At 39.9% G+C, this 17,271-nt stretch overlaps 1 protein-coding gene across 2 annotated transcripts in view; it reads left to right on the forward strand.

The window, feature by feature from the left end:
* Window positions 1-6,772: 6,772 nt before the first annotated feature.
* The window catches only part of stab2 (stabilin 2), a 98,185-nt gene continuing 87,686 nt past the window's right edge, over window positions 6,773-17,271 (forward strand). Inside the window, exons 1-4 of one of the 2 annotated variants that reach the window (XM_061715031.1) lie at window positions 6,773-6,862; window positions 12,677-12,804; window positions 14,506-14,621; window positions 16,166-16,251. In XM_061715031.1, the coding sequence (XP_061571015.1) occupies window positions 6,773-6,862; window positions 12,677-12,804; window positions 14,506-14,621; window positions 16,166-16,251 (420 nt within the window). The remainder of the gene's footprint in view (window positions 6,863-12,676; window positions 12,805-14,505; window positions 14,622-16,165; window positions 16,252-17,271) is intronic. The other variant, XM_061715032.1, reaches the window with a different exon arrangement.

A 17,271-nucleotide genomic window follows, 5' to 3' on the forward strand; every position in this document is an offset into this window, starting at 1 on the left:
TACTTGTACTACCGATCCAGGTATCAGAGGTAAATGTACTACTGATGCAGGTATCTGAGGTACTTGTACTACCGATCCAGGTATCAGAGGTAAATGTACTACTGATGCAGGTATTTGAGGTACTTGTACTACTGATGCAGGTATTGTAGCTACTTTTACCCAAACCTCAAGTGTTACCTCATCACAGACCTGGTTAGGCTACAGGTGCAGGTGCAGGTGCAAGTACAAGTACAAGTACAAGTACAGGTGCAGGTGCAGGTGCAGATGCAAGTACAAGTACAGGTGCAGGTACAAGTACAGGTGCAGGTGCAGGTACAAGTGCAGGTACAAGTACAGGTGCAGGTACAAGTACAGGTGCAGGTACAGGTGCAGGTGCAGGTGCAGGTGCAAGTACAAGTACAAGTACAGGTGCAGGTGCAGGTGCAGATGCAAGTACAGGTGCAGGTACAAGTACAGGTGCAGGTGCAGGTGCAGGTACAAGTGCAGGTACAAGTACAGGTGCAGGTACAAGTACAGGTGCAGGTGCAGGTACAGGTGCAGGTACAAGTACAGGTGCAAGTGCAGGTACAAGTACAGGTACAAGTACAGGTCCAGGTGCAGGTACAAGTACAGGTGCAGGTACAAGTGCAGGTGCAAGTGCAGGTACAAGTACAGGTACAAGTACAGGTCCAGGTGCAGGTACAAGTACAGGTGCAGGTACAAGTGCAGGTGCAGGTACAAGTACAGGTCCAGGTACAAGTACAGGTGCAGGTGCAGGTACAAGTACAAGCACAAGTACAGGTGCAGGTACAAGTACAGGTGCAGGTGCAAGTACAGGTGCAGGTACAAGTACAAGTACGGGTGCAGGTACAAGTACAGGTGCAGGTACAAGTACAAGTACAGGTGCAGGTACAAGTACAAGTACGGGTGCAGGTGCAGGTGCAGCTACAAGTGCAGGTACAAGTACAAGTACAGGTGCAGGTACAAGTACAAGTACAAGTACAAGTACAGGTCCAGGTGCAGCTTCACAACATCTCCGTTTACGTTTTCCAGCCGGTGAACTAAAAGTCTCTGAAATGAGACTTTAAAGACACTAATTCACAAAATAAAGACTCAACAACAACAACAAAGAGTTCATGTGCTTGGAAATAAGTAAATAAACTTATTTATGTGTAAATAACTACGGCTTTTCTTTTCTTCTGTGTTTTTAAAAACTCCTTAAAACTCCAGAGGGGCCTCTGTTGAGGCGTTAGCGCCCCCGTGTGGCCAGAAGCGGTACTGTAGCACAGAGCAGCTTTAAAAGAGGTGGTTTATTACGGTGGCCGAGACCCGCCATTCCTGAAAATAAAAGTAACGCTGCAAACAGAAACAAACGCTGCTGCAAATAAAAGAAATGCTGCAAATATAAAGAAACCCCGCTGCAAATAAAATAAAAAAACAATGCAAATAAAAAAGCCGCAACGGAAGTGAATTACCGGGGACTATTTTTGCTGATGCACCGGTGTTGCAATTTAAAAATTACACGTAGCGACGTTGAACACTAACCTTTTCACTTATTTTCTCGTTCGTTGTTCTTCTTATTCCTCGCTCTTCTTATTTCTTCCTTTTCACTTACGTCCTCTTTGTGTTCTTCTCCTAAAAAACACCGGTGCATCAGCAAAAATAGTCCCCGGTAATTCACTTCCGTTGTGGCTTTTTTATTTGCGTGATTTTTTTTATTTGGAGCGGCGTTTCTTTATATTTGCAGCGGCGTTTGTTTTTATTTGCAGCGTTTATTTTATTTGCAAAGCGTTTATTTTATTTGCATCGGCGTTTCTTTTTATTTGCAGCGTTTATTTTATTTGCAAAGCGTTTATTTTATTTGCATCAGCGTTTCTTTTTATTTGCAGTGTTTCTTTAATTTTCAGCAATGGCGGGTCTCGGCCACCGTAGTTTATTCTGTCGATTCTGGAGATGAAATCTGAACAGAAAAAAATAAATAAATAAATTTAAAAAAAAAAAAGAATCTGCACAGAAAAAAAATACAAAATAAAAAAATATTTTAAAAAGAAGAGAATCTGAACAGAACCGGTTCGAAGAGGTTGAAGATGAACCCTCATGGTGACGCTGCTGGGTCACCGGGACCCTCACTGCGGCGGTGCTGAGTCACCCGGACCGTCGCACCAGAAAGATCCGGGTTGGAGGACGGCAGGTTCTTATCTTCGGTCCAGGATTTCCTGTCCTTCTGGAACCTGGTGATCAGACGGGGTCTCCCGGGCCGAGTCCCAGGGGCCCGAGGGGTCGGGGGCCCCGAGTCGACCCCTGGTCGACCTCTTGGACCGAGTCTTCCTGAAGAGTTCCAGTCAGCAGCTTTCTGAGAGAAAACATGATAAACGTCACCGGGCCGTCGTGTTCGGGACAGAAGAGACATCAGAAGTGGAAGAAGGAATTTTAACAGAGCTTTTGGTTGAAATATAAAATACTGTAAAACCAGAACTTCCCCTCGTTGGTACTTGAGGACCCGTCTCCCCATAGACATATATATACGTAGTCGCCCCATCGAGTGCTGAGCCGTACGTCAACGTCACCGCCATATTGGATGTGGCAAGACTGCGCTGTAAACTAATACAAGTAAATGGACTTATTTTCATAAAGCGCCTTTCTACAAAGAAATGTATGTTTTACGTATCATTTATTCATTCACACACGCACTAATATACTTGGGAAACAGTTGGGCACCAAATATAATATATTTAATTTCTAAGATGGCAAAAATAAGAACTTTATTGATCCCACATAGGAGTAATCCATGTTATATCAGCTATAGAGAACAAAGTAGTGCCAAAAAACAATATATATCCCCCCTCACAAAAATAAGAAAAATAGAGAAACATATTTTCTCATCAACAAAACATATTTTTAAATTTTCAAGTAACAAAATAACATATTTTAACTATTTTTCAGATTTTTTCAATTATTTTATTGTCGGAAAAATGGATCAAATGTTATTTTATTGTCTGAAAAATGGTTCAAATATGTTATTTTAGTTTTTTAATTAATTAATTTAGTTAATTTTAAATTTGTTTTGTTGATCTATTTTCTATATTTCTATATATTCTATATATTCTATATATGATCCAGTACCAGACCCTTGGGCGTTTACACATAGCCGGGTATTTACAAAAACGGATATTTCCCCCTCTATGTTTTGAAAAATACCATCATTTACACGAACCTGCATAAATAGCTGTTAAGGTGCTATGAGCAGCCAAACCTGCAGGGGGCAGTGTAACGAGAAGATAAAGTCATGCTAGCCAATCCGAATCCTGGAAAAAAACATCAACAAATGACACGAGTAACTTCTAGTTACTTCCAAGATGGAAGGAAAGTGTTTCGTTTGGAGTGACAGAAAAGAGGAGTTACTTTTAAGTGTGACTTTAGAATATAAAACAGGTAAAATACAAGAAAATATTGACGGTGGCCAAACAAATTGTAAATACAGGTCGCACTCATGACGCTGGGGACGTTTCTGACGCATAATGTTGACGTTCTGAAGCTTAAATGTCTGTTTCCCCCCGTTTACAAGCAAACGTGAAGACGGAGTTTTTAAAAATCTCCACTTTGGCCGGAGTTTTCAGTAATGATCGTTTTTGGTGACTTTGAGTTCGTTTTTGTGTAAACGAACGGCCAAAACGCATGAAATCACCACCGTTTTTGCTACTGTACGTGTAAATGAGGCCTAAGTTGGTTAGGTTCTTGAACCTCTTTATGAAACCAGAACCAGAACCTGGTTCTGACCCCGGGGTCGGACCTCATGGAAGTGGAGCAACACTGGAGAGAAGGACGGACCACAACCGAGAGAGTCCAACGGGATGCTCCTGGGCTGAAGGCAGGGGCGTCAATTGGGTATGAAGGTACAACAGCCGCCACACTTCGGCTTCAAGGGAAAATGTAAATGTTTGTTTTTTAAATACATTTATGGAATTACTCTGTGTCTATTTGTATTGATTATTCTATTAGTTAATACATATAAAATAACTACAAATGCAAATCAGAACAACATGATCGATTTCACTAGTTATTATACACTGCTAAAACTCAAAATCTTAAAATGAATATTTGTCTTATTTCTAGTTAAAATGTCTAATTTTTAGTAAAAAAAATCTCATTACATTTAAGACAACACTCAAAAACAACCATTTTCACCTGTTTCAAGTATTTTCACTCAAAATAAGTGGAAAAATCTGCCAGTGGAACAAGATTTTTTGCTTGTAATGAGAAGATAAATCTTGTCGCACTGGCAGATTTTCTACTTATTTCAAGTGAAAATTTACTTGAAACAGGTGAAAATGTTTATATAATAAGTTATTTTTCTGGTGATCACTCTTGTTTTAAGTGTAATGAGATTTTTTGACTAAAAATGAAACATTTTAACTACGTAGAAATAAGACTAATATTCCTGGTAAGATTTTGAGTTTTTGCAGTGAGCAAGACTGCATTTCAAAAAAGTTCAAATGTTCTTGACCACACAGATAAGCTACATAGCAGACTTCTGTGATGAGTATTTGCTGGACGTGTTGATTGATACTCTGGTTAAGTTCTGTGACTCGTAACCTTGCCATACCTTAGCTTCCACTGAATTGACGCCACTGGCTGAAGGTGGACCAGAACCTAGGGTTGCCACCTTTCAGAAATAGAAATAAGGGACGCCCCGATTTCAGCAGTGCAGGCGCCAAAAAAAAGGGACATCCCCAAAACTTCTAAACTGCATGGAAACTTATTTATTTTATATGAAAAAAAAAAATGCTTTGATTTAAAGATTAAAGTGCTTTAATAGCATTGAACTTGCATGACTGTACAGACAGCCAACCATACAGCAACTGAAATATCCTCCTATGCTACGTATGTCCACATCAGCCCAGATGTAGAATACAGCTACAGATGAAGAATATTGTGTAAAAGTTAATTTATTTCAATAATTCAACTAGAATATGGTCTAAAAGTTAACTTATTTCAATAATTCAACTACAATATGATGTAAAAGTTAACTTATTTCAATAATTCAACTACAATATGATGTAAAAGTTAACTTATTTCAATAATTCAACTAGAATATGGTGTAAAGGTTCATTTATTTCAATAATTCAACTAGAATATGGTGTAAAGGTTCATTTATTTCAATAATTCAACTAGAATATGGTGTAAAAGTTAATTTATTTCAATAATTCAACTAGAATATGGTGTAAAAGTTAATTTATTTCCAAAATTCAACTTAAACGGTGAAACTAATATATTAAATAGTCTCATTACATGCAAAGCAAGATATATTAAGGCTTTATTTGTTATAATTTTGATGATTGAATATTTTATTGATTTAATAAAAGATTTCTTCTTTGGGGTTTTCATAAACTGTGAGCTATAATCATCAAAATTATAATAAATAAAGGCTTAAAATATCTCACTTTGCATGTAGTGGGAAATAATATATTTGTTTCATCTTTAGTTGAATTTACTGAAACAAAGGAAGTTTTGCAATATATTCAAATTTTCCAACCTTCACCTGTATATTATGACATCAATAAATGACAGAGAGCAAACCAACATATGTTGCTGTCTTTAACAGAGGTGTCTTCAGTATTCACATTCATTACTCAGGTAGAAGTATAGATACTAGAGTTTAAAAATACTCCTGTAGAAGTTCAAGTATCAACTCAAGTTTTTTACTCAAGTAAAAGTATAAAAGTACTGGTTTCAAAACTACTTAAAGTATAAAAGTAAAAGTAATGTAAGGGGGAAAAAAGCCATTAAGGACAAAAGCCATTGAAAATGAATGAATCTTAGTAGAATGCAAATATATTAAAGAGCCATATATGTGTACTATTGAGCATTAACATGTGTTTCAGAGAGCAGCAGATATGATGACTAGTTGCCTATAAGTATTGTAATGGTGCAAAAAGTCAAACTTCATGTTCATGTTATCATTTATCCTAACCTTTATTGGAATGTACATCCAAGTTTAGTTGCAGGAATCTGAGGGAACGGATGTAAGAACAAAACTGGACAAGAACATCTGAAACAACCACAACCAAATTCACTCTATCCGGATGGAGAAATTTAACTGGATAGTTTTTTTTTAAAGGCCGAAATGAAATAGAGTAACGAGGCTGTTTTTAAAATGTAAGGAGTAAAAAGTACAGATAATTGCGTGAAAATGTAAGGAGTAAAAGTAAAAAGTTGTCTGAAAAATAATTACTCCAGTGAAGTATAGATAACCAAAATTTCTACTTAAGTAAGGTAACGAAGTATTTGTACTTTGTTACTTGATACCTCTGGTCTTTAATGTATCCTGTCCTTTATTTTGTTAATTATTGTTAGTTCGTTGTTCATGTGTGTGTGAGTGTGTGCGCGTGTGTGACACATGCATGGGACAATTGTGAAATACGAAATAAACTTTTAATTCCCAATTATGTAACAATTCTGTATTTCAAGGGACGTTTGGCAACCCTGTCAGAACCGGTCCAGGTTTCAGTCCAGGGTCGAAGCCGAACCTGCAGAACCACAAACCTCTGGGATTTAAACCAGCAGCTCCGACTTCCTGTGAGGAAAAGAAGAAAAACACTGAAACTCAGCAGTTTTCTCTGAGTTTGTTGGTCAGGAAACACGGGAGAGATGAGAGGAAGAGAGAGGGGGGTCATCATGGAGAGGGGGCGGGGCCAGTGTGGAGGGGGCGTGGTCAGCCAGAAGAGGGCGGGGCCAGTCCAGAGGGGCGGGGCCCCTGAAAAGGGGCCAGCCGGCAGGACAGATGTCAGAAGAGATGGAGCTCCGTCCGAGTCCTCGGCTGCTGCTCGCCGCCGCCTTGATGATGATGATGATGATGGTGACGATGACGACGGCGGCTTCACAGGTCAGATCCTCGTCTCTGTATCGATGAAGAAGTTCAGGAGGTTCAGGTTTATGTAGAAGTTTGTTCTCAGGACTTCAGCTGATCTGCTGTCAGCTGGAGGTAATGATGATGATGGTGATGATGATGATGATGATGGTGATGATGATGATGATGATGATGGTGATGATGATAAACCGTTTAAAAGTCCATCAACGTGCAGCTTTGCAGGATCTGATGCTGAAAATCTGCTGAAACCCGTCGAGGAACATTTAATTTATTTACAAATAAAACAGTTTGATTAAAAATAACAAAATAATTTAGATGAAATCACTTTATTTTTATTCAAAATTAAGTAAAATAATTAAAGGAGGTTATTTAAAGGAAAACATCCTGATTTTTATTTCATGATGCTGCCACTGCCGTGCTGCAAGGCTCCCTGGGATTCTCAGTTACCAGCGTTCTTTAAACGCTTGAGAGATCCAGATCCTCCTGATCCTGGTCCAGTTTCTCCTGATCCTGATCTTGATCCTGGTCCAGTTTCTCCTGATCCTGATCTTGATCCTGGTCCAGATTCTCCTGATAATTTTCCATGTCTATGTAGGAAAGAGGATCCAAAGATCTAAAGACTAAACCAGAAGAAACTATTTCAAACATGGAGATTAAGGATCTTTGGTAGAACATTTCGTCTCGTTTTGGTCAACCAAAATGAAGACACATTTTAGAAGAGTTTTTATTTTGTAATCTACATTTTAGTCTGGTTTTTATTCGTTGACGATATTGCATTATACAGGACTGTCTCAGAAAATTAGAATATTGTGATAAAGTTCTTTATTTTCTGTAATGCAATTTAAAAAAAAAAAAAAAAAAAAAATGTCATACATTCAGGATTCATTACAAATCAACTGAAATATTGCAAGCCTTTTATTATTTTAATATTGCTGATTATGGCTTACAGTTTAAGATTAAGATTCCCAGAATATTCTAAGTTTTTGAGATAGGATATTTGAGTTTTCTTAAGCTGTAAACCATGATCAGCAATATTAAAATAATAAAAGGCTTGCAATATTTCAGTTGATTTGTAATAATCCAGAATGTATGACACTTTTGCATTACAGGAAATAAAGGACTTTATCACAATATTCAAATTTTCTGAGACAGTCCTGTATATTTAATTATCGTTATCGTCACATGACCAGCATTTTCGTTGCGTCTCATTTTCCTCAGGTGATAAAGGTTCGTTGACGACGATATCTAGTCAGAATTATCATTGATGAAAGCAAATTTAGTCCAGCTCTCTGGTCTCTGGTCCGGTCCAACTCCACAAACACCTAAACAGAGCTGTGATCAAAGCCGGTTTCCTCGGCCGCAGCAGGAAGCCGGTCCTGGGAGTCCTGGGTGGAGCAGCTATTAAAACCATTACAGCCACTTCCTGTCGGCGCAGGACCAGAGACGGAGCAGCAGAGAAACCGGGCCGGACCTTTAGGAGCTCCGGTACAACACTGGTCCCGGTAGTTTTTATTATTATGACCCAGAAGTCCGACGATCTGGAACTTCACGATGATCAGAACCATCCCTGAGGTCTGAGATCAGTGTTTCTGCATGTTGGACCCGGAAAAGTTCTGCTGATCCAAGTCCACTCTGCTTCACAACACGGTGCACGGCGGTGGTGGCATCATGCTGCGGGACGATCTGGTACCGAGAAGCCAGAACAATGAAGAATGTGTTTAGATGTGCAACAGAACGGGTTTGAATAGAATAGAATACACTTTATTGATCCCCCAGAGGGGAAATTCACTTGTGCAGCAGCAAACATACACACTCGACAATTTTTACAAAATATACACGAAAGTATGAAAAGGAATAAAAAAGTATATCCTAAAAAACAAACAAAAAAACAATAAATAGTAAGTAATTAAAAAAGAGCAATATAAAAAAATGAGCAATGTACAAAAGAAATACTTAGTTAGTTAGTTAGTTTTATTTTGGTCCATTAGTCAATCAAAACATGCCTCACAGTAAAGCTGGATATATAAATAAATGAACCAAAAAAGGTGTAGACAGAAGCCGTAGCTTATATAATGTCTACCCTTTTTTACAATACATCACATCACAACAAATCAAAATAAAAGGTATTACAGAGATCAATTACAACAAAAGCATGTGATATAGAGGATTTACAGGAGAAGATGCACTTGGTCATAGTTTATATTTATCAATTGCCCTAAGTTTAAAAATTTTTTTGAATTTGCGGATAGAACTACACATTTTTAGCTCATCACAGACACTAGCTAGCTTGAGGCCGGATTGTGGCAGGATTTATGAAAAAAATCCGTATACATTTTAAGTTTTCTAGTAATAATGTCAGATGAAGCGTTCCAAACCCAAAAGAATGATTCCTCTAGTGTATCTCTCCGTTGCCTTGAACAGGCTGTGTGCTGCAAAATGTGCTGCAATTCGGTCCCGAATTTCCCGCACTGTCCTGCGGATGTGACGTCACATGACGCTGCATGCGCGTTCTCCCCGTTCTCCTGTGCCGGCTTCACTGTTGGCTGCAGTACCCCCAACGGCCGTCGTGGTGAAGGGTGGCGCTAGAGAGTCTCATTTCTTAAAAGGAGCCTCATGCTCCTTTAATGAAGAGTGGGTTCGTTGGGTCGCAGTATTTTGAATTATTTACAATTCTTATGCTCTCTTTTGTAATTTAATTATTGGATCAATGTTTGTTATGTAAGTATTTCCCCATACCTCCACACAGTAAGTAATGTATGGAACAATGAGTGAACAGTACAGTATGTAAGTGCATTTCTGATTTAAAAGTTATTTTGTCTTGTATAGGATTGCAATGGTTTTGGACAATTTACATTTAATATTGTTTATATGTGTTTTCCAATCAAGTTTATCATCAATTATCATGGCCAAGAATTTCATTTCACATACTCGTTCAATTTTGACATCATTTAAATACTAAACCCGAAAAACGAATAATATATATGTGCAAAGAGACAAAAATACCAGTGATGTATTTAGAGGAAGAAGGTTATTGCACTTTCAGAAAAACAGGTTATTGCACTCGAGGGACTAGAGTTGGTTGTTGTAGAGTCTGATGGCTGTGGGGATGAAGGACCTGCGGTAACGTTCCTTCTCTAGCGGGTGGAGCAGTCTTTGGCTGAAGGAGCTGCTGATGCTCCCACGGTGTCATGTAGGGGGTGAGAGCATAGACATATATACGTAGACGCCACATCGAGTGGTTTTGCCCGCTGCTGCGATACGTCAACGTTGCTGCCATATTGGATGTGGCAAGACTGCGCTGTAAACTAATAGAAGTTAATGGACTTATTTTCATAAAGCGCCTTTCTACAAAGAAATGTACGTTTTACGTCTCATTTATTCATTCACACACGCACTAATATACTTGGGAAACAGTTAGGCACCAAATATAATATATTTAATTTTCTCAGATGGCAAAAATAAACAAAAAAATTCGTCTGAAAACTGGTTCAAATGTTATTTTATTGTCTGAAAAATGGTTCAAATATGTTATTTTGTTGCTTGAAAATTTTAAAATATGTTTTGTTGATGAGAAAATATGTTTCTCTATTTTTCTTATTTTTGTGAGGGGGGATATATATTGTTTTTTGGCACTACCTTGTTCTCTATAGCTGATACAACATGAATTACTCCTATGTGGGATCAATAAAGTTCTTAATTATAGAATAGAATAGAATAGAATAGAATAGAATAGAAGACTTTATTGATCTCCCAGAGGAGAAATTCAGTCGTGCAGCAGCCAAAACACACACACGCTTTATACAAAAAAATTTAAAATAGAAATAACCAATAAATAGTTTTTTAATAAAAAGAACAATATAAAAAATAGAAAAAGAGTATGTACAAGAGAGAAAAAAATAGTAAACACCAAAAAAATTGATAATATTTACAAAAAATTTACAAATATTTTCAAAATATTTTCAAAAATACGTGAGGTATTTACTGGTTATTGCACTTATAAAGAGACAGGTTTGCCATTTTTGCCATCTGAGAAAATTAAATATATTATATTTGGTGCCTAACTGTTTCCCAAGTATATTAGTGCGTGTGTGAATGAATAAATGAGACGTAAAACGTAAATTTCTTTGTAGAAAGGTGCTATATGAAAATAAGTCCATTCACTTGTATTAGTTTACAGCGCAGTCTTGAACTTCATATGGCGGCGACCGACGACGTACGGCTCAGCGCTCGATGGGGCGTCTATGTATATATGTCTATGGGTGAGAGAGTTGTTCATGATGGAGTTCAGCTTGACCAGCATCCTCCTCTCACCCACCTCCTCGGCAGAGTCCAGAGCACAACCAAGAACCGAGCCAGCCCTCCTGACCAGTCGGTTCAGTCTCTTCCTGTCTCTCTCCGAGCTCCCGCAGCTCCAGCAGACCACTGCATAGAATATGGCAGACGCTACCACAGAGTCATAGAAAGTCCTTAGGAGCTCCCTGCACACACCGAAGGACCTCAGTCTCCTCAGCAGGTGGAGTCGACTCTGGTCCTTCTTGTACAGGGCGTCGGTGTTTGTGAGACCAGTCCAGTTTGTTATTGAGGTGAACACCCAGGTACTTGTACTCCTCCACCGTCTCAATGTTCAGCCCCTGGATGTTCACAAGAGGCAGAGGGTTCCTGCCGAAGTCGATCACCACCTCCTTGCTGGTGTTGATTTGCAGATGGTTCAGTTCGCACCATGTGACGAAGTCGGCAATGACCCCTGGGGGTCATCGGAGAACTTCTGGAGATGGCAGGAGTCCGTGTTGTGGTGGAAATCCGAAGTGTAAAGTGTGAAGAGGAACGGAGCGAGCACTGTACCCTTGTTTGTTGCATGTTTGGTGATTCTGAGGGGCAACCGGGTCTGCAGGAAGACCGGCCCAGTAGCTGTAGACCAGGAGCCGGATTCACAAAACATTCTTAAGAAAAAAAATCTTCTTAAGTGTCATTTTTTTCTTAAGTTCAGTCTTAAGAAGAAAAAAGAGAAAAAGTCATATTCTCCAAAAAAGTTCTAAGTATTTTCTCAATTTTTTTCTTAAGTTTCTTCTTAAGAAAAAACTTAAGAATAAATGGTATTCTTGAAATAAAAGTTCTCAAATTTGTTTTTGACTTTTTTCTTAACTTTAAGACAACCTTGACCTGTCTTAAAATGTATTCTGTGAAAAGGTAATAATAATAATAATAATGATAATAATAATAATAATAATAATAAGCCTCTAATATCACCTTTTTCAACACATTTTAGACAAGTTTAGACTAGTAGGTCATAGTTTGAGGATATACTTTGTAATTAATTACACAAAGAGCCTGTTAACCGTTAGTTAGCATGGTAGCTAATTTTCCCCAATAGTATTTGTTTCCGCACATTAATCTCATCCACCATAACCTTGAAAAGTTCCTGCATCTCTTTTTCTCCTTCTCCATGTTTAGTGAGTGACTGACGGTTAAGACGCAAACTACCTGTATAAATGTTGTTTGTTGGCGCGTGCAATGCAATTACATATTTTAAGAAGTTCTTAAGTAGGAAAAATAAGAAATTCGTAAGAAATTACAGTTTTTAAGACGGTTCTTAAGAAAATATTGAGGAATTGCACTTAAGAACTTTCTTATGAACTTCTTAATTTTAGATCTTAAGACATTTCTTAAGATCGTTCTTAAGAACATATTGGTGAATCCGGCCCCAGATTGGTAGACCGGCCCGGTTTTAGAGTAAATGATTAAAAAATATTTGTTGAAGTTAAAAATGACTGAAATCGGAACAAAGCAGTTTATTTCTACCAGAACCGACGTCTCCGGGTTTATTTCCAGCAGAACTTCTGCTCCAACACCACGGTTCTGAGGACCCGGACCGCCTGTCACTCCTGCAGCATCAGCTCCTCGATCCGGTGTCTGTCTGGCTTCAAGACCACCCCTGGGTCCACGGTGCAGGACTGCAAGTGAGCCGCACACACACACACACACACACACACACACACACACACACACACACACACACACACACACACACACACACACACACACACACACACACACACCCTGGACCTTCTTTTTTTTTATTGTATTTTTATATTTTCGATCACAAGAGGGCTATACTGTACATACATAGAACACAAAACCCCCACATCTCAACTTCCAATAAAAAATTAAGTCAGTCAAAGTCCATACACACCAAGACATATTTCATGGTGCTATAATCATGCCAAATATTCTAACCAAAAATTCTACTCATTGCACTAATTGAAAATACCAGATAGTATCAATGTATCAATCAGTATCAATGACTCTGAAATAATAATTAAATAGTTAAATAGTCTTCCTACCATACTTCATGATGAAGGGGACTTATCAAAAAAAAGTAGGAAACACTTCATGTCATAATTTTCCTATCCTAAGGGTCAGTCCCAATCCCCCCCCTAGTCCTACTTTTCAGCCCTACCCCTAAATTTTGCGGGTTCCTGTGAGGGTAGTGGTGTCCCAATTCCTCTTTGCATCTAGGGGTAGTATAGTGGGGAAAACGAGGGCTAGTGTGTATGAATCTACCCCTTCACAGCGAGGGTTTTCAGATGCTGACTTCGCGACCGAGGGCCTGAAAAAATTTCCCAGAATGCTTTAGGTCATCATTTGCAGACTGAATCAAACAAAAAAACATGGCGGACATTTCTTATTTTTTAGTGAATAAAATCAATATTTTGAGTTAGTTTCTGCATAAAAATGCGTTTTGATTACATTTCTAGCGAGAAATATATATTTAACTTTCATAATATTCACTCAGTGAATGTACATAATCACTAGCTTGCCCGTTATTGCAAAGATCTCGCCAGAATAAAGGCTGATTTATGATTCTGCGTTACACCAACGCAGGGCCTACGGCGTAGGTTACACGGCGACGTGCACCGTACGCCGTACGCCATAGGCTCTGCGTCGATTTAACGTGGGACCATAAATCAGCAGATATCCCCCAAAAACATCGGAGCAAATTTCTTAACAGGCGTTATTTGGATAAACCAAGCCCAGGTTGGGGATCTTAACGGTTACTTTTAAGCCTGAAAAAGTATTAAAACTTAATAAAGAGGCATATTAACAGCGCTACAGCGGAAATTAAAACTTGCTTTTAGCTCTCGGCTTCCTGATATGGTGTGACGTTTGTGCAAACGTAACTACGCAGTCGCTTACGTACCTGAACGTAAACCACGCAGTGACGTAGCAAGTGGTGTCCCAATCCCTAGGGAACATTACAAGGGACCTACTCATTTTTAGGGCTAGTGGTAGAAAGTAGGGGGTGTATTGGGATTGGCCCAAAGTTGGGGCTGGTCCGTTAAAGAACCAAAATGATATCCAAACATAAACCCTCAAAACAAAACGGAAACAAAACCAAAAACCTAACAAAACAAACAGACATAAACGGTGGGAAAACCCCACTTAAGACAAACAAGACAACAAAACAAAACAAACCATTGCACTCAGATCTTATCATTGTCACTATGCCTTACATTGACCTACGAAATTCTTAAAGTCAAATTCTATATGAGATTGACATATTGACATAAAAGTCTGAGGATCTGCCTTTACTCTTGTAAACCGGTAGACCGGTTCTGTTGGACCGGTACAGGAGACCCTAACCCCCCGTCCCCCCCCAGGTACACCGTCAAGACCGCCAGCTTCAGCGTCAACATCGCCGGCTGCTCCTTCGAGTGCTACAGAGACGCCGAGGTGAAGAGCTGCTGCCCCGGGTTCTGGGGCCCGGACTGCACGGGTCAGTACCCCGGGTTCTGGTCCGGTCTCATTTTTTACTGGACCCACATGAACCAAAACCCAGAACATCCCAGAATTCAGGTGGAGTACGGAAGAGTATTAGTATTAGAGAAGAGGAAGATTTTTTTTTCATTATGCACTTTGAGAAAAAAATCTAAATGTCGAGAATAATGTTGAAATACAATTTCAAGAATAAAGTCGGAATTTCGTCAATAAAGTCGAAATTTCGCCTTTTTTCTCAACATTTCAACTTTATTCACGAAATTTTTTAATTTTTTTCTCGACATTTCAACTTTTTTCTCAAAATTGTACTTCAACATTAAACATGACATTTCGAGTTATTTCTCGAAGTGCATAATGAAAAAAAAATCTTCCTCCTCTAAAATATTATTTTTATTTTTCTCCTGCCTAACCCTAATACTCTGAGGGAGGGAAAGGAAAAGATAAAAACCTGTCACGGGTTTTCACTTCTTGTTCGGTTTCTTGTTAAGGCGACAGAGTTACAGTAGGGTTGGGCTTGTGTAGCTGCTGATGCAGAAACCTGACTGCTTTAGTTCGGGGGGGGGCACTAGTCCACGATCCCAACCCCCCCACCCGGAGCCTCCCGGACTCGTGTCCACCTCCGTCCTGCAGGATGCAGATGCTCCTGCAGGAGTCACGACTTCCTTCCTCCCGTCGGCCCCGTCAGCAGAGCAGAAATGTGCTGACTGGCGCGTGCTGGACCCCCCAGCACAGACCCGGACCGACCCCCACAGCACCGACCCGGGTCCCGGTGTTCTGCTACTTGCCGAGAAATGCTACTTTGTGGTTCTGCGCATGCACACAGCCGATTTTCAAAGTTTGATTGCCACACTAAATTGATACTGTATATGGGATGTTGAGTATTTGATCCTTCAAAAATACACTACCCATGACATGAATTGCATTACACTTTGTGAACCTTTATACGATAAAGAGAAAAAAAACAACAATTCTATCGCTTTATTTGATATTCATTCAGTCATTCGCCTTTATTTAACCAGGCAGGTCATTGATAACACATTCTTATTTACAATGACGGCCTGGCAAGAGACAAGGACCACTTGGGGGAAAAGGAAGTGGGCTAAGGAGTAAAACACAGTAAAATTGTAGCTCTGCAAAGGTAGAAAACCATTAGGTAGCATTTTTTGGCAAAGCAGCAGAAATTGGCAGAACACCGGGTCTATATTTCTAAAGATCCGGCTTACTTTCACCCCTGGTCTCGGATCTGATGGGGTTCAGTTCTGCAGGTTCTGCAGGTTCTGCAGGTTTTGCAGGTTCTGCAGGTTCTGCAGGTTCTGCAGGTTCAGAAGTCACCAACCGAAGGGGAAGATCTGGAGGAAACAGACGGGTTCGGTGGTGACACGGGGAGATAAGAGCAGCAGAGGAAGGAGGGATGATACCGGGGGGGCAGGAAGGAAGCAGGGATGGATGGATGGATGGATGGATGGATGAGGGTGGGGGGTAAAAACCAGGATCCACCACATTCCTGGGAGCCGCGGCTCTCAGCTTCCTGTTGTGTTCCAGAGTGTCCGGACCGGGCCGAGCGGCCCTGCAGCGCCAGGGGGGTCTGCTCCGACGGGCTGGGGGGCAACGGGACCTGCACCTGCCAGGTGAGTCGCCCCGCCGCTCACACCCAGAATTTGAATTTTCAGAATTTATTAAAGGATAGTCCCTTGAGATGTGCCATCTCATTTTCAGGGGGGTTCCAAGAAAACATATAACATTACAATACATTACATTACAGTATAGACATACATGACATAAAACAAACACACACAACCCCTACCCACATGAGTCTAGTTACAAAATAGACACATTGAATAACCGGAACAATGAAATGAATATAACATAACAGAGAGAAAAAAAAATAGAAAAAAAGGACAAAAAATACATAAATAAATTAAAAACATAGGACATTTGTTTTAAGATGAGAGTATAATGACAACTTAAAACAATGAAAAGAGGTAATGGAACGCAAAAAGAGGGGAAGATTATTCCAATCTGATGGAGCTTTAACAACACAGTCTCACTCCGCAGGCGTCGCTTTTCGACGAACGGTCACGAACCATTGGCGACATCTACTGACGCAAAAGGTACCCACATGCGTCTCTTTCAGACGCAAGTAGGCTCCAATTGACTCCAATGTAATCCCGTCTGCGGCTATATCTGACGCTCAGAGCAGCTGATCACCGCGTCCTCATTCCTCTTTTAAAATGCAAATACTTCAATGGGATGTTGTTTGGGGGCATCCCCTGATCAGACAGACGTTAGTTTGGTGCAGATCGGACCTGTACTTTTCGATGGGCGGGGCTTTGAAACGTCACCTTTTCCAACATTCGAACGGACACTGTTGCCACAATATTTGACCAAACCAAGTAAAACTTGATCTGTGGCCTCCATATGGGGCCTAGATTGGGCTTGCCAAGTCTCAACTCTGTGAACCCTCTGCAATGCCAACTAGCTCTGTGGAAGTCGTACAGCCACGGGACCAAAAGATCCTAGCAAAGGGCCTTCTGCATTGCAACATAGTCAAAAATCAGCCTCCCAGCTTAAAGCGTTAGTGAATTATTCAAATAACATTTCAAAGGCCCGAAAAAGGCACCACACACGGTGACCTTTGGCACTTCCGA

This window comes from Cololabis saira, chromosome 23, assembly GCF_033807715.1.
Source record: "Cololabis saira isolate AMF1-May2022 chromosome 23, fColSai1.1, whole genome shotgun sequence".
In the NCBI taxonomy this organism is placed as follows: Eukaryota; Metazoa; Chordata; class Actinopteri; order Beloniformes; family Belonidae; genus Cololabis; species Cololabis saira.